This window comes from Heliangelus exortis, chromosome 12 (assembly GCF_036169615.1).
Source record: "Heliangelus exortis chromosome 12, bHelExo1.hap1, whole genome shotgun sequence".
In the NCBI taxonomy this organism is placed as follows: domain Eukaryota; kingdom Metazoa; phylum Chordata; class Aves; order Apodiformes; family Trochilidae; genus Heliangelus; species Heliangelus exortis.
The window spans coordinates 21,248,466-21,271,140 of NC_092433.1; the positions used below are offsets into that span (position 1 = coordinate 21,248,466).

General features: G+C 41.9%; 1 protein-coding gene across 3 annotated transcripts in view; it reads right to left on the reverse strand.

The window, feature by feature from the left end:
• FGD5 (FYVE, RhoGEF and PH domain containing 5) overlaps window positions 1–22,675 on the reverse strand; it is a 63,814-nt gene that overhangs the window by 31,491 nt on the left and 9,648 nt on the right. For all 3 annotated transcript variants that reach the window (XM_071756434.1, XM_071756433.1, XM_071756432.1), the window contains exons 2-5: window positions 19,417–22,345; window positions 5,395–5,524; window positions 654–712; window positions 511–541 (exon numbers count right to left, since the gene is read on the reverse strand). In XM_071756434.1, the coding sequence (XP_071612535.1) occupies window positions 511–541; window positions 654–712; window positions 5,395–5,524; window positions 19,417–22,223 (3,027 nt within the window). In that variant the 5' untranslated portion in view covers window positions 22,224–22,345. The remainder of the gene's footprint in view (window positions 1–510; window positions 542–653; window positions 713–5,394; window positions 5,525–19,416; window positions 22,346–22,675) is intronic.

Below are 22,675 nucleotides of genomic sequence, written 5' to 3' on the forward strand. Positions count from 1 at the left end.
GCATAGTCCTTTAGAGTGTGGGGTTGTCAGCTGACCAGCTTGGCCAGTTTCTGATTTATTAAATGCAGTCATAGGCAAGGTGTATGTCCTGTTTAAGGCTGATCTTCTGCCTCTGCTGCCCAAGCCTGAGAAGGCTCTGAAGCTTTGTCAGCTTTCTTCAGGGGCACAATGAGCACAGGCAGCAATATGCTGTTGAACTCATTACTTTCCTCTCCTCTCTGTATGAGTTCTTTTCCAGTGCTAGGCATTGTGGTGTCCTCCAGGGACAGCCTAGGGCTACTTTTTGCCTTCTCAAGGAATTTCTTTCCAGGCAGCAGTGGCCATGGTGTGTGTGGTGGCTCTCATTCCCTACTGCCTTGCAACTAACAGCACAGAAAGATGTTAAAAGTGAGGTTCACCAGTAAACCATTCCTCCTTAAATTCACCTCAGTCTCTTTAAAGTTTTTATTTCTTCTAAATTGCAACTAAAAAAACCCCACAACATTTCAGTGATTAAAATTATTTACTTACCACACATAACAGCTGGAGCATTTCCACATATCTGCGGAAAGAGACCAAACTTATATTAGTTGCCATCAAACCAGTGCTGAAGAGCAGATTGTGTAGCTTCAGTTTTAGAAGAGTAACAGATAAGGTGGAAGCAATGAACTCACACTTTTTCTGAACACATCAGCTCCTGAGCAATGAGGTAGGCTCTGGACTGGCCTTCTTTCTGTTAACAGCAAATCACAGAGACAATGAAAAGATTGCTCATTCCAAGAAGTAAAACAGATTTTAAGATTTTGAATATTTCTACAGTTTAAAAAAAATGTAGGTTTTCATTACAAAAGCAAGAAATATAAGCACCAACAAGTGAATTCGCCACTGCCTATTTCAGAGGAACCAAGGGCCAGTCAAGGCAGGTTGCAAATAGAGGTCAGTGTTGACTGCATACATGAGCTAAGGAAAGGCTTCTGTTTTATGTGGAGACCAAAGATATCTCTCTGCTCTTTGAGTTTTCACCTCAGGCTGATGGACCCCAAGGAAGAGCACGAACTGATCAGTAGTTAATATAATTGGAAAAGTCCTTGAAACCTGATGATGATGTGTTAAATGGGTTATGGTTGGACTCCCTGATCTGCTTAAACCCGGAGGTTATGTAGTGTAGTGCTTTGTTCCTTCTAGCTGATGGGTGTCAAAGAGCATGCTTTGAATCACTTACTTTTGGAGTACTACACTGAAGTTTATTAGAATGCCCTGGAAAGATCTTACATTTTTTACTTAGTTCCACTTGCCTACTGGGAGCACGTATTTGATTACCTACCTCTCTTGCCCTAGTTCCACTTTGAAGACCATGATGTGCCTCTCTGGGTTGTCCCAGCTGCTTCAGGAACATACTAGAGGCACTGTGTTTTCTGTCTTGATTTTCACTACACAAGCTTAGCAGATGAAATTAAAGGAGGGCTCTCAATTTCTGGGTCACCTGGCCCAGCGCTGGCTGCCCAGCACATCATCTATGGACAAGCCTGGCTTCAGGGTGCCCAATGCAGAGCCCATTACCCCAGCAGGCCAGAGGTCCTCTCCATAGACACATTGTTGCACTCCATAATTCCTCTCATGATTTATATGTCTTAGCCAAGAGTACAGGGACCCCGGTGTCACAGCGCCTGTCTAGAGCAAGTTTGAGACAGTGTCTCTGGGAGTTGTCTGTCTTGTGTTATTTAATTGCTGTTTGCTTAACCAAGAAATGAACTCTGAGATTGATGACAGAGTCAGAAGGGATAGAGGGATGCAGGTCCCTCAAGCATCAAGTTTCTGAAACGAAGTCCAGGTGATTACTGTAACACCAACAAGCTGCCACCTCTTCAGTAATGTTTACTCTCTGCGGCAAGTCCTGTGCCCAGCCCTGCTGTATGTTTCCTTCCCGTTCCCACTTCAGAAGCACTTCTGCTTAGCAGATGGGAGTCATGCAGCCATGGCAGAACCTTTACCTTTCTGCTTCACTAAATCTTTTTGTCTCTCAGCTTCATAACCCCATCCTCCCCAAAACAAAATGCTTAATAAAATGTCTGCAATATACAATATAAAATTTCAGTGTATAGCTGAAATACCTTCCCATTCTCTCCACTCTGAAAAACATGCTGGTGCCAGGAAGGTCACAAACACAAAAGGACTTAGGAGCTTGTGCAGTTGCTATGGATCAGCTAACAGAGAAAGATGTTAAGAGTGAGGTTCACAAGTAAACCATTTCTCCTTAAATTCACCTCAGTCTCTTTAGTTTTTATTTCTTCTAAATTGAAACTAAAAAAGCCCCACAACGTTTCAGTGATTAAAATTATTTACTTACATACAGCATAACTGGCAAAGCAAAGGTGTGTGGCACTGCCTTGCCATGCTGACATGGATAAATGGTATCTATTCATGCACTTTCTTATGTGTGTAGCTTATTTGATAGACTCCTTAGGGTAGGTTTGTACCCGGGTAGCTGGGTGGTACCCAGCACTAAAGCACTGCTTTCACTGTCAGAGGCTGACAGCAGTTTGCAAGCTTCAGCCTCTGACCTAAATGGCTCCATAATGTCCCTTTTGTAATTACTATGGACTACATAGCAGTTACAGTGATGTCACAGTGCTGCTAACAGTAAACTGAAGCATTACAAGTACAGATGAATTTCAAGCTGTGTCTGTGAATCAGTTAGAGAAAAGGAAAACCAATCCAGATCTCCTGTTTCCCAGGTCCCTTCCTTGAAGAGCTAGATTGTAGCTCTCCTGGGCAATCTGTCATTATATAAATCAAAGAGCTGCCAAAGCCCTTTGAATTAGAAGCTTCCTCAAAGCACCTAAACGACAAATCTGTCGTTCCCAGCTCCAGCACATTTCAGTTTTGTGTGTGTGCATGTATGTGTGTTTTAATATGTGTAGGTTAAAGGTTTTGCAAAACAGAATGATTAATGGAGTCTGGAAACCAAGCCCATGCAGTGGAAATGGAAAAGGAGCAGCAAAGGCTGGTAACTACTGCTGCCATCAGACAGTACCTGCTGCTTGACCTCTGTGGCTAAGCTCAATGTACGATGTTTGTGTGGGGTACAGGTCCCCTCCATCTGCCATGCTGGGTTGCTGCTCCTCTTTTTCTCCACCGCCTTTTGTTTTGATATCTAGGAGAAGGGTGGAGCATTCACTTCCAGTGCTGCTTTCTCACAAGGTTAGGGATTACTTCCCCATGAAGTTCCCGTTTGTGCCACACCCCCAGTACACTAGCATGGAATGGCAGTCCTACAGTCTGTCTGGGATATATTAAACCTAAAGCCGTAAAAGACTAGCCAGAATGCTTTGGGTTTTTTTTTTTTTACATAAAATCCAGCCATATCTGGTCTGAATTCTCTTTCTTTTGTACCATTTTGCTGGGGTTACATGCCACTCACCTCACTACATTTTGCTACCAGGACAACATAATATTTCTCTTAGTATATACAGTTTCTTGTAAAATATTGCTGATCAACCAGCATGTGTTTATCTTAGTCCATTTCGAACCATGAAGCTGAGCTTCTCAAAAGCAGACTTTAAAGACTGTATTGTCTCTATTTCTGATCTTCATTCTAAAATTAAGTTTTTTGAGACTGCAACAAATACTAAGTTCTGCCGAAGAGAACTCAGTTTAAAGTTGTTGTATGATCATATCTGAACTATTAAGCTCATTTCCCCTTTAATTCCTTTAATGCTTGTTTGCAAGCTGGGTCTAAGGTGGATTTATCTGTTTTAGGAGTAAAAACCAATCACAAAGTCCAGATTTGAATCCAGCTCAACCATGTCTTCAGTAAAAGCCTACAAGAGTGTCAATACATTTGTTTTTTAGCAGCCTTGAGTTTACTTCCAAGTGCATTCCCCTTGTGAACTCAAGTCACAATTTTTGTTGTCACTCCTCCACTGGTGTCAGACCTAAGACACGCTGTGAAACCTGACCAGCTGAGATAACACACTTTAAATGATAGTGGTTTTGTCAGGTAACTAATAGAACTAAAAGAAAAGTTTTTTTTCATTTAAAAGGGAATATCAGAAATTTGAAGGCTTTTCCCTCTCCAAAACAATGTGAAAACAGACAGCCAAAATTTTTCATGAATCTCAGAGGAAAAAAGACTGCTTTATTTGTTTCGTGTCAGCAAGGACATCAAACCATCACGCTCTTTTCCACTGGTATCACAGGCAGCTCAGCATCCTGCAGGGTACACCTAAAAATTAGATGGCATGCAGGGAAATGAAAGGAAGGCTGTGCTCCCTCCAAGATTAGAGCAACAGCAGTTTCATTTGCCTTTAATTGTCATTCCACTTGAAGTTTCTTCTTTTGTTTGTCAACCACTGGTGTCCTCTACATGTGCCCCTAGACAGAAATTCACATTTTAGAAATGCCTGAAGAAACCTGATCTTCCTAGGATCAGTGTACTTACACTTCTCCTCGACAGAATTGACCCTTACTCAGTTATCTCTTGGTTTTGGAGGGGCATCTGTACAGACTTTTGCAGGCTCTGACATGTACCCATAACCAGACACCTAGTGTAGTAGACACGGAGAAACCAGGCCAAAATGAAAGGCAGAGAAAGGGGTAGCAATTCAGGATTTGGTATTTTCCTATGCAGCCTTAGTTCCTGGGCTCAAATTTGAATCCTTCAGAACATACCTATTCCATGCATTCTAAGTGGACTGTGCACAGTGGGGGCTTGTACTCAGAGACACAATGTTAGATTGTTAGGCTTATATTAAGTTTAAAAAAAACAAAACAAAAAACAAATGTGTTTTGAAAAACAAAGCTAAATTTGTAGTTAAAACTACTCAATGTGATTTCTTCTAACAATTGCACTGTTAGTCAACCTACTGGAGGTTTAAACAGCCTTGTGTCATCTTGAATTGTGGTCACATTTCCATGGTCTTCTCCATGATTTGATTTAGAGTGGTTTTATTAATCATAAGTCAGTAAAATAAACCCAAACATGAGTGCATTTTCCCATGAGGAGAGAATTTTGAGATGGCAGAGACCTATTAGGTAATTTACTCCATCTCCTATACAATGCAGAACTGGTCCAAATAATTTATTTGTCATTGTTTTATTCAGTGTAGTTTTAAAATTCTCAAGATTGCAGCTAAATCCTCCTTTGTGAGACATTTTGCTTGACATTTGAGTCAGGCTTTTCCTGCTGGCTATGTTGCCTTCACTGCTCATCTCAGGTCTGCAGTTCTTTGGCTTTTCCACATGCTATATAGAGGTAAATTGTTGCTAGTGCACTGGAGGAGCAAAGGATCGATGGCTTTGACATTTCTAAATGAGCACCAGGCAAAGAGCAAAGAGAGTTGAGAATTCAGATGGTTCTGCAAATTGTTTCTCCCTCTTGTGGTTTCATGCATTTCCCATTCTCAGCTCTTTTACCTTGTTGATGAGGCTGGGATCGTCCAGGCTGCTCTCATCTTCTTCTGAATTCTTCTGTTCCTCATCTGATGTGATGACCTCCGTTGGTATCACAGAGACCGGGCATACCTTGTAGGGCTCCGTGTAGGCACTGCAGAGAGGAAGAACAGACTAGCTCACTGGTGTTACTATATCCCAGACACTATTGATTAGACCTAACAAATACACACATTACCCAGAGATAACCCATTGGGAGGCAGGGAATCCCTGCGGATTTGCTGGGCTTGGAAGAAAATCTGACATCGCCATGCGTTCCAGCAGACATCTTAGCCAACCAAGTTGGTCTGTAACATGGGCCTGGGTTACTCAGTGTATATGATTTCTTTAGTTCTCATTTCCTCTGAGACGCTATTAATTTGGTTTTGCAGCTCTTCCTCATCTTGTTATTTTTCTTTCCTCTCCCACTTGGGGATCCCAAATGTGAACAAATCCAAAGCTTCAAAGCCAATGCTAGAATGACAGGAACCTGTGCAAAGATGGGTTAATGTAAGTCGGAGGGCATTGAAGAAAAGAGACCTCCAAGGCCACTGACTAGATTCATACTAACTTTTGTAAAGGGAACTCTCAACATATCTGCATTCACTTCCAAGCTGTGAAAAAAGTATGTGTCTCCCATGCAGGTGCATCTGCGAGCTTTCCTTGTATGCCCCCAACTTTTCCCACATGCAGAGAGTGAAGGAGCTCTCCCAGGATGCCCTGTGCGTTTGTCGTGGCTGGGTGAAGGGCCAGGCAGCAGCACTGTTCCTCACCATTGTCTTCTCGTGTTTCATATTAGTGTCTGCAGTTTCTCGGTGTGGGCAGCATCATTGCACTTCAGAAAACCTGCCTAGCTACAACAAGAAAGGGGCCTCAGCACAAGTGAACGCAAGAGCAAGGCAGATACAGGAACGGCTCAGGGGGCCTATTAGTGGCTTAGTCAGTCTCCCTCTCCTTACTTGGACAGTCTTTCTGCAACTTGTAATTATTTGCCCAAGTAGATGTGAAAATAAGTCCCTCCCTCTGTTTTTCTCTCTCACTGATAAATGACTGCATTATGTTAATATAAGAACACATTATAATTTGTGAAGAATGCCTGAGTATATTATTGTGGTAATCATTACGAAGGGTAATATTCAAGGCACATACAGTAGCTAAACTTGAAATATTGCTGAACAGTTGCATGGGCTGCATGCATTTATAGTAGGCCTTCAGTCCAGTGGCTCTGGTTTCTGTTTAAAGTGCCAAAATGTTACAGGTCTCATTTGCACACGGGATGGGCACAGGCATGTTTGTGCTACCCTCTCCATCCTGTCCTTCTCCATCCACCGCAGCAGCACTCAGGTCTTCACTTCTGAAACTGTTCTGTATTGTCATAGAGCTCCTACACAGTTCCTGATATCCAGCATGTGTTTGACTCCACTTCTATACAAGTCTGTGCTAGGCTCCTCAGTACAAGAGAGACATGGACGTAGTGGAGGGAGTATCCCTTGCCTTTATGTCAGGTCACAAGCCCAGCAGTTATTAGTCCAAACTCTGACTTTCTCAGGCAGTGACATCGTTATTGCAGAAAATTTAAATATTTAATGCAGTGATGGTAATTGGGAGAGGCATTGGGGTGCTGAATGATCCTCATGTATTAAAACCAATTATTTTCTTGTATCCATTTGTAAATTATTTTTTAAATTCATTTTGCAAAAGGAAGTGTCATTGCTGAAGAAAATTAAAGTACTAAAGAAAATTAAAATTGGCATTTAAAGCCAATAAAAGGAAACACCTATTAGTGCAGCATGTGTTAGCCAGTGAGTTCCCTGTTACAGGAGATCATCAAGGTAAATATTGCAGCTGAAGTCTGAAAAAGACAGGAAAGAAATGATGCCTGCTAATAAAATAACATCATACGTAGCCTGACAAGGCAAGGTAACACTGGGTTAATCACATTTTTTATACTCTGAGGGATAAGCTGTTTGCCAGTCAAGGCCAGAAAGGTGTTCTTCCTCATGCCACGAACATTTAAATATGAATTTCACTGTTTCTTGCATGGCTGTGGTGCAGGATACAGAAGAGGGGAAGAGGATTTTTGGTCAGGTGTTAAAGGTTTTGCTCTGTTCTGAACAACTTTAGGGACAAAACTTCCACCCTCAACCACTGCACTTGGAAGTGCTCACAGAACAATGGTGCTGGTGCAAGTCTAGTTCTGGAAGGGGGTGCAGGCAGTGAGAAGCGCACTGCGGAAGTCTTGTCCCTGTCTGGGGCGGTGTTAGAGGAGGGATAGGAAAAAGCCTGTCTGTGAGGTTTCATTAGCCATTTCCCAGATGTTTTGGGGTGGATGGGCTGCTCTTTCTTTAAGGCACCTGCACAAGCCGACACATCCAATCTGTGTTTCCTGCATGTTTCACACACACCCTAGGTTGCACTGCTGTCTGCCAGCACCATTCCCTGGACAAGTGGCTTTACACCACTAGAAAATAAAGCAACAGTAAGAGCTGGACATGACTGAAATCAAAACACGGCATCCTGGGGCCTCGGACAAGTGGCACACCCCCTCCCTGCTCTCTCAAGCACACTGCAGAGGAGGTAAGCTGTGCTGGCCTCAGCCTGTGCTGAGCCTGGCCCTCCGGCTCTTGTCTGCATTTCCTGTAAACAGGGAGCACTTCCTCCCCAGAGGTGACCTGGCAATGAACTAGCAAGGGCTGACGCTTGGCTGCACCGCACCCAACGCCCCACCATGCCAGAAGGTACAATGGGGCGGCTGATAATACATAATAGGTTATTAAAGGCAGCTCTGCTTTTATAGACTCCTTTGAGCACATTATTTGCATCCCATGTCAGTCACCACAGAGGTTTTACCTTCATGCAATCATTAGCTTCACAGGCACCCCAAACTCTTCTATCCCACGGTACCAGCAGTGGTTTTCCTTAAAGCATTAGCACAACACTTCCTTCTTATGATTCTCCTTTTCTTCTTTCCCTTGCTAAATCACAGATACCTATCAGCATCTAAAACACAACTGCTCTGTCCATCTCCTTTGGGGCACAGTTTTGCTCTGGTTCTTCATGGTGACTGGAAACTAAAAGGGATTTCACTGTTATGGTCCAGTCCTTAAGTCAAAGAAGAACGGGTACTCACAAGGTCATGCTGATGCTTAAAAGGAACAGAGTATTGTATACAATCTTGTAGCCAAGGTGAGAAATCTACCTGGTACCACTAAACAGATATTTGCTCATGTTGCTGTTTTCTCCTGTGGGTGGGGGTTCTTGAGTCTAAGGCTCTAGGTTGCTTTCAAGCAGCCAAGCTGCCATTATTTTTGTGCAAAGAGGTACACTGGAGGAGAACACCAACAATGGAAAATTTAAGCAGAGCTACTTTCCCAAAGAATTGCAATTTATCAAAAAAACCTGCAGATAATACACTTCAGAGAAAGGTCTGCATAAATCATTCTGTGGGAGTTTCACAAATGGGGCATGGCAGAACAAAGGCATGTTTGTAACATACTCTGGGCTTTTCTGGAGACACCTGGTATCTGTGGACTGGTTCCACTGTCTAACAAGCATAATAAAGTGTTTTAAAGTTTAAAATAGGTAAGAAACTGGGTCCAGATATGCATCGTGGCTGCACGAGGAGGTTATTGACTACACTGAGCTAGACCAAATTAGAATATATTTACATTCCTGTCCTTAGGTTTATACAATGCATCAGCTGCTCTGTATTTTTGTGCATATATTCCTGAAACTCAGAGTATAGCTGGAACTAGACTACTGATTCTAGAAGCAATCCTGGACTGAGATGTGAGTAGATGTCAATTGGGCAAATGTGCTCATTACAGCAGCAAATGAATCCTACTCATTATAGTCCTTTCAGAAGATCCAGCTTAGAATAAGTGACAATAGATGTAAACTCAAAGGAGGATGCCAGCTTGGAAATCATGTCAGTGAAATGCAGAAACAAAACTGAACTGGAATCAGTCATATTTTGCTGCTGCCAGAATTTTTAGTGATCTGCTTTATTAATAGAAATCTGAATTCTTGGAACAGCAGAACTGGTGGAAGGCAGAGCACTTGATTTTGTGCTGGGAAACATTCTTAGACTTTTTAAAGCTGTTCGGAGTTTTGTTGGGAAAATAATTAAAATTAGGTGTTCCTAAAGCCTTTCAGATAACAGAGAAAAAGATACTTCCAAAGCAGTTAATGACATTTTCCAGTTTTTTTTTGGCTTTCTTTGAAAAAAGCACATTTTTGTCTTAAATTAGAAGAAGTGGCAGTAGCACACCACTAATACTTCACCAAGTATTGACAAAAAACCTGCTACCATACCCTGACAATATATTAATTTCTTGCTAGTACAGCCTTGCTTAGAAGCAAAGTTGCAAACACCTTGCATAATAATGAGTCCAACAAGAGAATTATCTCTGAGCATTAATACAGCATTACTGATTTCAGTTTCATTCATGCGTAAGTAGTAGTACAACAGTACTATAACAGTTGTAGTACAACAGTAGTATAACAGTTGGTTATGCACATGGGGAGGGTTAAGGGCAGAACATGAAATTTTGGAAGTGGCATTAGGAACAGTAGGACACTGTGATTTGCAATTGCTATCTCCAAAGTGACACGTAAAATGTACTGCATGCCTATTGATGCAGTAGCAGCATCACTCTTTCAGATCCAGTGGTACAAGAGTAACCAAGTGTTCTTTCTCCTTGTGGCTGGTATGTTAGGCATTGGGTTGTGAGAAATTTAACAAAATCTTAACACCCAGTGGTTAGTGTTTTGAAGTGATCAGGAACACAAACCAGACCCAGAAGATGAGACTGGGATTTCTTTATCTTATGTGAGAGAATATAGGAATTTACATTAAACTTTGTCAAGGCCATTGTATTGTTCACATGGAATGCTTTTGTTATTTTTATTCCCTTCTGGAAAGGTTGCAGCTCACTCTGTTTTCAGGTGCCAGCCTGAATTATTGGGGCAGTCACACAATACACAGCTGTTCAGACCCTCATAAGTACAAATCAACAGATGAACATCTGGCACAGTATAGTTTTCTCATCCAGATTCCATTTAGATAGTCACTTCACTGATGATGACACACTTACAGTGTTTTTTGTACTGTGAGTTCTGGATTCAGTTAGAAAACAATGATATGTTTCCCAAAAAACTGACTGATGACATTGCACATATAGAAAAGGGACTAGGGTTATGTTAGTGATTATTCTTTATTTATTTTTGGCATTGTAACCTAGTCACTTAAACTTGGAACCAGAGTCTTTGTGTTCTATTTTCATTTTATTACGAGTTCTTTATTCTATCCTTCCATGGAAAATATTCACAGTAAGTTCAGTATGATGAACACTGTGCTGCCCTGCAGGACTATTCAGATGGAAGGGGAGTTGCTTTATCACTTGCTTTGTCAACACCACGAAGCCAGGTCTTGGAACAAGCCAGGATCCTACCAGTGAAGCTAGGATCAGAGGGAAACCTGTCTAGATAATGACAGTAATATTCCCTATTAAAAACCAAAACCAGAACAAAGTGTTTTTTAACAGTGAGACTTTAAATGTCTTACTGCTGTCAGCATTACAACTGTTTCTGTTGCTTAGAGTCACAGAGGAGTTTGTATAGATTATACAGCCTTCCTTGTTAACGAGCAAAATGTCCTTCACTCTTGAGGTCCATTTTCATAGATGGTGAGCCCTGGCCTAAATCTCTCCCTCAGAGACTCTCTGAAGCAGTGGTATATTTACTAAACATGTCTTAGCTGCATGCCAAGATCCCCAGCATAATTTTGATACCAAGAAAGAGCTGGAGAGTTTTATTCAGATAGCAGATCCCTCAAAACACAGGCTGAAAACTGAGCTGTCTGTTGCTCTCAGGCCAGCATATGCTTGTCCTGTCATTTGGTTATGGGGTAGGAAAACACTGAAAAATGAAATTATCTTTTCCCTGCATCACTGCGATAATTCCTCGTGGTGCTGGTGCTGCTAGGTTCTGTGACCTCAGGCAGCGCTAGGAAGACTGTGTCCAGAATGCTCTTCTCCCCCTCACAAAGACCACCCCTGAACAAAGCATGCCCATTCTTTGGGGCTGTAAAACTTCTGAGCTATCCTGCAAGCTTGGTGTGCATAAATACCTCCCTATCAGAAGGGCAGGGAGGTATGGCAGCTTTTCCTATCAGTTTCCAGAGAGATCTGAGAGGAACTGACACTACTAAGTAAGAAACCTCTTTATCTTCATGGTTGTCCTTCCAGCAGGGATTCCCTTTGGACTTAAAAGCACATAAAGGATTTGAGACTCAGCTACCTGGCGGCCTTACCAAGAAAATGGACGGAGCTCCTGAAATGCTAAAATAACCAAGACCTTGAGGGAAACATCAAGTGAACTGAACTATCAGCAAAGTATTTTCAGGAGAGAAACAGAACTCTGTGGCTCTCCTATGGCATCAGTTTCGGTTCCCAGGTTAAAATTAGAGCTGGCTGCCTTTTGCTTGGCTGATGTTTTTTTAGTTTAAAGATGAGGTTTGGCGTGATTTTAAAAATTGCGTAGATTTGTGACATTTGGCTGTGATTAATGTATGAAATAATTCTCCCCCCCCCTCCCCCAAAATTCAGGAAAATCACAGCCATCTTAATTCAGCAGTTTTTTTGTTTTGTTGGTTTTGGGGGTTTTTTTGTAACTTGAAAATGGAAAAATCAGAAAAAATGTTGGGAACTAGGGTTCCTCTTTTTTTTCCCTTGGACTTTTCATTCAATTAGGCACACGCATTTTATTTCTCACCCAGCCACCAAAGTAATGTTTTTCCTTAGAACTGAAATCAAGTGCCATGATAAATTATTTGTCCAGCATGCTTTAGAGTACTTTTTACATTTCTGTCATCCTATTATATGGTACTCTCACTGTGGCTTTTCACCCTGAGTGTATTCACTGTGATTTGGTTTTATTTCGCTGCCATTTTTGGAGTTTTTAAGCCTGACAATGTGAAAGCAGAAAGGTTAAAGGAAAGTTTTTGAGGTGCTCAGTTTTAGCTCACATATTATCCTTGTCTATTTATGGACCAGAAGATTTGACTTCAAAGGTTATAATTGTACTGCATGCAGTCCATTACTTCTGAAAGCGTGTTTGCTAAGAAAAAGACCTCCCTGCACTCCTAGACAACTCTCAGAACTTAGGTGGCAGTCTGACACCTGAAATATAAGAGGGTCAAGCAGCCTCACTTATATCAGAAACAACAAACTAGCTGTTCTTGAATAGGTCCCCTGCCTGGGGGACCCATCAGAAATGTAGTGGGTTAATACCGGAGGTTTTTTCCCGAATTTACTAAATGTATTACAGTATTACATAAGAACAAACTGCCTGCAGACTGAAGAGATGGTGAGTTTTGGACATCTGAGAACAGCTGAATGGACAGTGCTGAGCTGATCCAAGCAACTACCACCTGTCTCAGTTGATGAACATCTAGCTCTATTTCCTCTGAGAAGTCTGAGGGACACTCCTGTGATACTTATAAAGCTGGTGCAGCTTGAGTTAGTCAAAGCACCAAAAGATGTTCTCTGATGATAGCGCTAAATCTGCTGGCTCTAGGCCCTGGAGGATAGCATCTGATTATCCTGCCAATAAGTCTAGTTGAAAGGGTCCTTTTATAAGCTCTTTATGAGCAGTCTTGGCAAAGCAGACAGGCCTCTTAAATATGTTCTTCCATCCATTAAGTCTAGTAGGTTGATTAAGATAAAATTAATTGTTGTATGTCATTGAACAGCAAATCTTTAACATTATTTTTACATTAACCCCCCTTGGGTGCTGTAAAAGAAGAATTCTTGTAGAATAATTTACAACATGCTGTCTGTTACAAATAACATCACTGTGTGGCACAACAAACTGTAAACGACTATATTAGGATTTCATTTAAAGTGCAATAGTGTTCTGTTGCTTTTGTTACTAGAGCTGCACCCCCTACCACTGAGCAGTGGATTCTGGAATGGCTGCAGAACTGTAATGTGCAATCTCTCATTCAATAAATCTTATCAGTAAGGCTCAGGTGGGGGTGGGAGAACATTCAATGACAGTAAATGACCTGACAGTTTCAAAGGGGATGCATCTTGCCAATCTGCAGTCTCCTCACCCTGACCACAGTACTTGGGTTTCTCTCTGTGGTGCTAGGAATGCTAAATCACACCAATATCAATTCTGTGCCCTTTGAACTACATCTAGGGCAAACCTGCAATACACAGCAGACTCTCTCCCCTTGTGTAATCCCACTGAACTATATTTCTGATTCATATAATGGAAACAGAGAAGACAAAGAAGTCTGCGTGGGTTTACAAGCCCTCAGGTCTTGAAGATGGCCACATTTACACAGTCCTCCTTCTCTGCTCTGTAATTTGATCAGAAAAGTGGTTGTCAAGAGTGGAGGCTGCTAATAAAACCAGCATATGCTGAGGATTTGGGAGAATTTCCTGGGAGGTATATGGAACTATGATTCCTCAGAAACAAAGCCATGGCTGGATCAAGCATGTTGAGGCTGAGCAGTGGTTGAGGCTCTGCTGCAATCTGTGTGTGCAGGGTGGTGTAATGCAAAGATGTGTTGGGGGAGCACATTGCCTCCCTGACTACCTACACTGTCTCCTCACACCTGCGTCCCCATCATGAACCAGGAATAACTGCTCCATGGAATAAGGAAACAGGAGAAGAGTCATGGAGCTGCTGTAAGGTTGATATGATCTATTAAAATGTCTCCTAGTCCTCCTTCAGTATCAGTATGACATCACTGATACTGTCCAGAGACACTTCTCAGAGTTACTTGTTTGAAAACCTCTGCCATCAAAGAGCATTACATTGCTGTCTTGGAAAGACCCCTCTAATGCCTGAGAATGCAAGGTGAAGCATGCTGTATGCCCAGACCTGAGCAGCCTTAGGCTTATCTCCTGCAGACTGCTCCCTGTCTCTTAAGCAGCTGGAAGCCTTGCATTAAGCACTATCACCTTCTAACTCCCTGTGGCAATTCAGACAATATGCAAGTAAACAGAAATGAAGACATGACTCATGTCAGAGATGGATGTGGCTATTGTCAAGAATTTCAATGGGCTGTGAACAGCTTCAAGTCAGGGTACACTACTGGGATCCTTTGCTCTGCAATGAGCTTACAAAATGTTCTTACAAATTTATGCTGCAAAGTGCAACAGCACCTGCAAAGGTGCTGAGGTTTTCTATTGTGTTCACAAGGTCACAAGTGAAAATGTCTCTTTCCCTGGTCTTTAATGTGTAATCCCTGGCTCTCCTTCCCTCCCCTGTTATAGCATTTTTATGGGACTTTCTCCCATTTACAGGTTCCAGACTGCAGCATGTGTTCTACATATATGTATAAGCTTAAAAAATAATTTATCTTTATTTAAAAAAAAAATTCTCACAATGCCTATGAGCACCATGTTTCTCCTTGGCTTAATAGCTGTCAGCACAATTCCATTTAAGGACCCATACATGTCTTTAAGGGACTGGAGGCCCTTAGTAGACCATTTTTATGCTACCTCCAAAATTAACATTACCACCAGCCCTGGGAAGCATTTGACCTAAAGAAAGGAAATTCCCTCTCTTATAAAGCTTCCCGTCAGTGCTACAGGTGCATGCTAGATTAGTATAGGCACAGAGCAGGGGTTTACAGGGCAGATAACCAGGAACAGAGTGGGACCAGCAGCCAGGATTTGTTTCTCCGAGAAAGCAAAAAGCGCAAAGGATGGGTAACATCTTTCCCAAAAGAACTACCTGAAAGCTAGGCTGAATCTATAGCTCACGGTGTAACTTCCTGCCCAGGTATAGAGAGCCTGCTTTGCCTAGACATGTCTCCAGGTTTAGGCTAGAGTTAACTTGTTAGAGTTTAACCATAGGCAAAACCTCCACACCAGCATCCAGCTCACAGACTGTGGAGGAATAACCAGCCGACGGGCCAAGCTCAGCTGCTCATAGCTGTATTCAAACAGCCAGCAATTAGCATCTCTATGTTAATCTTTTGACATCGATAACCTTTGAGACCGTTTTGTGTTTAGATGCTGGCACTGCTGTATCAGTCTCTAAACACCTGTGTGTTCCTGCTTCAGTTTGGCTAAATGACAGGAAAGGTATCACCTGCTTAACACAAATAAACCATGGGGTTTTTTCCTGACTCCTTCATCTTCTTGAAGAAGCACATGGGCTGGGAATGAAACACATTTACAAAAAAGTAGGTTATTGAAGAGGTGATCAGCTTTCCTGATTGTACTAAAGCTGAGAACCATCAGATAGGTGCTGTGTATCTTGAAAAGCAGTAGAAAGTCAGAGCCTTGGGAAATAATTCATTTTACAGGCATGAGACTGCAATTTTCAAGACTTATTACCGTGAGCCTGGGTGTAACTGCACAGGGCACTGGAATCCCTACATTGTCTTAGAGAATTCACTTGAGAGTCGAAGTCTTAAGCAAGTCCTGCTTCTGGTTAAGTACAAAAATCAAATGTTCTTCCAGCATATATCAATGATCATTTTATGTAGAAGGATATAGGAATGTACAGGTAACAGCAACATCGTCTTCCAGATCATTTCTTACGAATATCAAGCACCACAGTGGGATTAGCTGTGGAACTGCAGGTATACCCTTTTTTTACCTTTCTTCTCCCTATTTTCTTTCTTCTCTGGGTTTTAGCATTTTAGCAAAAAGGATTGAGATTTATCAAACCTAGTAAATCCAAATAATGGACTATTAAGTCGAATGCGAAAAGGGGAAAAGAAATTCTGAGAACACGCAACCTCTGCCATCTTCCTGACCTCACCTAAGCCCTTATAAAAGACTCTTTCCTAAAAGCACTGGAAATGATACTGTGGTAGACTATGAAATGAGCATTTGAGGTAGCTCTGTCATCCTCTTAGTGTTTATCTCACTGCCGTACACATGGCTGGTGCTCTGAACATCAAACTGAGTTAGTGAAGCTATTCTAAGATTTGTGCTAGGATACTTAAATTCTAACTCACTGAGATCTGATGAAAATTGAGACAGTAATTTTTGTGAAATTGTTCTGACATACAGCTGTTGAGGGTCAAGGCAGTGCTACAGGTGACAGTGTACTATCCTAGAGCTGTCTTTTGTTCTCAACCTGAACAACTGGTTTGTTTCTTTTCACTTTGTAGTGCAGTTCTTTAGAGAAAAGGAGCTACAAAGTGACATTTCAGAAGAAAATGAAAATTAAGGCTATAGGGAAACATCAGGGGAATTTTGCCCAATTCCACTTACATGCCAGTATTTCTACACTGTACAGAGAGCTAATGATGACCTATATTGTCATACACCCACAGCAGAGTTTAATTATTAATAACAGATAGTTAAATTGTGGTGATACATAATAACTGCCCTTTGGGGGCAATATTCCCAGTTCTGTTCTGGAAATGGTAATTCTAAGTTATGTTTCTGTAACACTTTCTATAACACTTTTGTTATTGGGCTTTCTCTATAAATGTGATTGCTTCTGATTAGAAATTATTAGTTTAAATCTATTCCACATGGTCTTTCCTTTCAAGCAAGAAAATTAAGCAGTGAATCTTCTCATCTGTCAATTTCTGTAAGCCCCACCCCCACTTCTGCCTAGTCATACACAGTAGTGGAGGTTCCTGGATTATTATAATCCTTTATAGCAGTCTCGCTTTCTTTCCCTGAAATATAAGAAAAGACTTGTACTTGGCCTTTCATCAAAAAGGTAGCAATTCCATAATTCATTAGCACTTGCTAAATACACTGCAGGTGAATGCACCAGTCCATAGGCTCAAGTCTCACCTATTGCCAGGGTTTAATCCAACACACTTGTACTCTCAAATGGTGCAAAAAAACCCCCTAGGATATGAGCAGGCTGGAGTACAAAGTAATCTTTATTCCTGTGTGGTTGTGGTAGAGCTTTGTTTGATAGTATTCATATAGAAAGGTTAAATCCACTGAGAGACATTTTAGGTGGAACTCTTGTAGCTGGAAATAAAATATCCATGTCTATACATCATGTATGCTGAATCTATACACATATCTACACATGTATGCATGTATAAATAGGTTCATGTACATGTATGTATCTGTACAATGTACTTTATGACTAGACTACACACTGTTCCTCCAAGTACATTGTGCCATTGAATGTGTATTGCCCATTTACATTTCATCAAAAGCTTTTCAGGCATGTCTTTGTCCAAAACATCCTGACAAATGCAGCAAATAATAGCTATCTCAGCAGCAATGTATGTGTAGTGCTGTATGCCTGATGCTCTTCCCCCCCACCCCAGTTATCTTGATAAAGGGGTTGTTCAGGAGCCTGGCCTTCATTTCTCCCCCAGCAGCATGAAATGCATGCAAAACAGGCAGCAGGCTTTAAAAATTGTATTCACGCCTTGACCTTGAGACTTCCTGAACCAGTTTGGATTGGCTCTCCCTCCTTCGAAACAACGGGCTTCCACAGGAAGTTCATAGATGGGCCCAAGTCACAGCAATTGACGTAGTTTTAATATTTTTAACTTAGTTCATCAAGAACTACTTACAATGGGTGGTGTTTCATGGACACAATGAACTGGCCAGCTTTTCCAACAGCAAATGTCAGGGTGCTGGGCACCAGGCAAACCGATGAAAGCTGAGTGAATGATGGGGCCCAGGTAGCAGCTTCTGCTGAGCACTGCCCAGGGATGGAGCTGCGTGCCTTGCCAGGCTGCACTGTATCCCACCATGTCCCAGCGTCAGCATCATTGGAGCTCCCAGCACTAGGAAGCCAACGTTGTCAGAGAGCTAAACCTCAGCCTGTGTCCTAGACCCTTCAGCTTCAGGCACAGTTTAAGGATTGATGCAATCTCCTTCCTTCATGTGGTACTTGGCTCCCCCACCCCTGCTAGTTCTCACCTCTTGAAGAGGAAGTACTGTACATTACTCTTGTCATAGAAATGGTTTGCAAGACTCATCCAGTGCTGTTTAAGAAAAGTTCTTTTATGCTCCAAGTCTGAAAATAGCAAGATAGATGTGTGAAATGCCCATGTTTTCTTCATTCACAGTGAGAGGGAGAGGACCAGAAAAAATAACTGTAGCAAAGAAACGGGAGTATTAAAATCTTTAGAAGGGCAGTGGTGGATGAAAATGGACACAAAAAACTTGCTTTTAAGATGTTTTGCACACAACTCGACCAAATGCAGCCACATTCAAGACAGTCCTTTTCATTCACTTGCTTTGCACCTTGTTTTCTCATTACCTTTTTAAGATGAAGTCAATGGAAAACACTCTTCTTAACATCTCTGCACTACACTGAGTGCTGTAATTTGATGACAAATCAAAACTCAAAGGTCTTAAGTGCACTGCTTGTACATAAGAATAAAAAGGACATTTTCTTGTTAAAAATAATCTCATGAAATGGGTTGAGACTTGGTTATTGTTAGCAGTGCATATGATTTCAGAAAGGACTTTATGAATCATCATCTCTGTCAAAGAGTGGTAATGATAGGCTCTAAAGCAACTTTTAAAATTGTCTAGTCTGATTAGTTCATTATAAGTCTATACCTAACTGATATACTTTGAAAGATAAATTCTATATATGTTGTAGATTTGAGAAATTGACAGGAATGAAAAAATGAAGCAGAACCCCTTCCAGAAAACAGACTGTCCTTTCATTCAGTCAAAAAGTCAGAAACCTCTTTCTTACTGAAGAACAAAGTAACCTCTTCCCACTCCCACAAGCCACAAAAATTAAATCCATTGGATAAACCGAATTTTTTTGAATGTCCTTCGGTTTGTATCTGTAAACCATAGGACCAAGATCCACTGGACTTGATACTATACATTTACAAGGCAGAGTTTCTTTAGTATCTTTTTTTTCACTAATAAAGGCTTATGTTTTATTCCTCCAATCTTTCTTAGTAAGCATGTCCTGAGAGGGGTTATAAGCCATGGAGGATCTGCCTATGATACCTAGTAGGGGATGCCTTGCCTGGCTGGCCAAGGCTAGCAGGTCTTACACAGTAATTTGTTACAGTACCTTTCTGTTTCCTGGTCTGTGGTTTGCAGCTTGTTCTCAAAGCCAGTGAAGCTGCTCATGTCCACATAGCCATCATTCTCATTAGCAGCAGATAATGCCCTGCTGGGATCTTCAAAAAACTCAGTAAATGTTCCTGCTCTGGTGGATCTTCTAGGAGGAATTTGTATGTTTTCATAGTCAGAGCTCATAGCAGGAATGTTCTCATAGTCAGATGTGTCAGCATTGGGAAAAGAAATGGACCTAGGTTTTGTTAATGGGAGTGGCATGAAAGGAGGTCTGGACCGGTCTTCGAAGGACTCTACCCTTGACACACTCCTGCTGAAGGATTTGGGTGTTCCTTTTCTTTTACCGTCCTTATAGAAAAGAATAGCTGAGGGAGACTCAGCTGCACGGAGCTTCCCCACATGTGATTTTAGTTGAGGTGAGCTACTGAGGCTCCTTCTGTCCAGGTCCACCAGCCTTGGAGGCCCATGATAGCTAGACTCAGATGAGGACCTTGAAGAGGAAACATTAACGTCTATGTGGACTTTACTTTCAGTTTTCTTCTTGAATTTTAGAGTGAGGAACCTCTTAAAGGAAGATTTCTTTTTCTTGGAATACTTATCAGGTGAGTCATTCTCTATCAAAAGGGAAGGGGAACTTTTAGTGATTGGCTTTTTGGTGATGTAGGCAAGTTCAAAAGGAGGTGGTATATCAACAACTGAGGATGGGGTAGACAAGCCACATGATGAAAGATGATTTCTCTGGGAAAAACTACCTGAGGAACCATTGACACAAGGCAAAGACAAGTTGTCTTCTGTCCTTTTTATTCTACCATCATCCAGTACACAGCCATCACTTTCTCTGTTAACAGAGACAGGTATCTCTCTCCCTTCAACAGAGTAAGATCGAGGATATAAAATAAAACGTCTTGACTTGGTTGGTAATGCCCTGTTGGCTTCCGTTGGTTTTCCTTCCAGTGAAAAAAAGTTATTGCTTAAATGCTCTGTCCCAGGGCCATTGTGTGAAGATGTTAAATCAGCTTCAGGTCCAGTTTCTTCTGGAACTGTTTCTGGGACATAGCCCGGCATTTTCCCAGAGAGCGACCGTGTTCTAGTGACAATGCTTTTACGATCAATGGGCAGCAAGTTGTTTTCACCATACATGCCTAATTCATCGCTTTTACTGTGATCAGCTCCTAAATCAGTCTGCCCATCATAAGCAGTTTCATTTTCTGCAGGAAGCACATAAGGATCATCTAGAGAATCCCTGCTAGTTTCTCTTTCCTCTGATTCTTCAGGTACAATGACCACTTCAGGGACTGATAGATTTTTATGCAAGACGTGTTTGATGCCAGTTTCTACATGAATCTTGCCATGCTTATAGACTTCTAACTCTTCCTCAAGTGGTACCTGTTGAGGCGGACTTGGGATGCTTTTGCTGGGGCTGTTGCCTTCCACCTCACTGTCTCCAAGTTCCAGCTCATGTGACTTAGAGGTTTCCACAGTACTTTCACTAAGCTCTTCAACAGTCTCATCTTCCAGCTCTGGTTCTATCCCTTGACTACTAGGTAAACTCTCAGAAAGCACATCGTCTTCCAGAGAGGCCTCTTCTTTTTGAAGATTCTCAAGAACCCATGAATGTTCCAAGGGTATTTCCTCACCACATTCATTCTCATAAGCAGCAATTTGACAGCTGTCTTCCATATTCTCTGCATTCACAGCTTCCTCTTCGCCTTCCTCAGAGCCTCTGCTTGCTTCACAGGCTACCTCTGTCTTCTCCTCACCTCTCCTCTCTGTGATCTGGCAGCTTTCACTGGTGTCTGAATTCTTGTGCTCATCTGGATCTGCTTCCTCCTCTTCAGCTGCTGCTTGAGGGCTGGACTCTCCCAAACAATTTTCAATATTGGGTTCATCTTTACATGGTCCTAAGTCAAAAGCTGTTTCTTTGCTGATCTCCTTGGGCAACATGACAGGGCTTGCACAGTTTGTTTCTAACTCACCTTCTGTGTTCAAATCAAGGTCTGCATGTGCACTGTGGTCACCATCATGTGCAAAACACCTATGTCCCTTCTCTAAAATCTCTGGCAGTTCCTCCTCCTCCATCCCTGCCTTCTCACAATTTGGGATTGATTTGTCTGTGGGCAGTGGCATTACAATGGTATCTTTGCAGATGCCACTTATTAGTTCCTCATCTCTATTCCAAATGGTACTGCTTTCAGTCTTACAATCACTCCTGTCCTTAACCAGTTCCAGGTTATCAGAAGTTTCCTCATTGTTTTTGGTTTCAGTACAATCAGCAACATGCTCATCTTCACGTAAATTCTTGGAAGCATCATCATCTCCATCAGGGGCATCTGAGGACTCATCATAAGGTTCTTCGGACAGGTCATAGTCTCTGGTTGACTCTTCAGAGTCTGGTTCCATTGGTTCAGCAATATCTGAAGCGTTACGGAGTTTATCTTCAGTGACTTCCCAATTTCTGGTATCCTCGTCGTTAGCGGTGTTATCCTTCTCTACCTCTTCTGAAGTTTCTGAGACTTCATTTTCCAGAGAGGAATCTAGGTTCTGATCATGCTCGTGTTCCAAGTCATTACAATCCTTACTGGTCAGCTGAGCTTCAGGAAAGACAATGTATTCATTATTGGCTTCAGAGTCTGGGCAGTCAGCATTGCATTGGTTTCTTTCATACAGCTCTCCATCAAGACATACCACTTTGCCATTTGAGCATTTATTTAAGTTATTGTTGGTATAAACACTGGATTTGCCCTCAGTGTCAGCTGGGAATTTTGGCTTTGGGGCAATAGGTGGTTTGGGACCCCTAGACATAGAGTTTGGGTTGTGAAGAATATCAGCCCTTGGCAGTGAAGGAGAAAATTTGGAGACAGCTACTGGAGAAAGATGGCTGATGATAATCTTTGGTTTTGGTGCTAGTGGTGGCTTTGTGATTTCTGGAGAAAAGAGAGAAGAGCCATGTTAGTCACATTGGTTTCTTAGTAAAGCCAGTAAAATTATATCCAGCAAAATATATACAGTAGGCTTTATCTTATAGTAGTGACTGCTGGTGCAGGAGTCCAGCAACAAATGCTATGAGATCCAAAGGAGCAAAGCCCATGCACTGTGCTGCTGTGTGGCACGGTAGCTGTTTCAGGGAACACCACCTGAGGTCAAGACTGCACTGAACTGAACCAGGTACAGCCCTAGCACACTTGGGAAGAGAAAGGTGTACAGCTGCAGAGCCAAGGTTGTATCCTATACAGACACCCACAGGCAGGTAATAC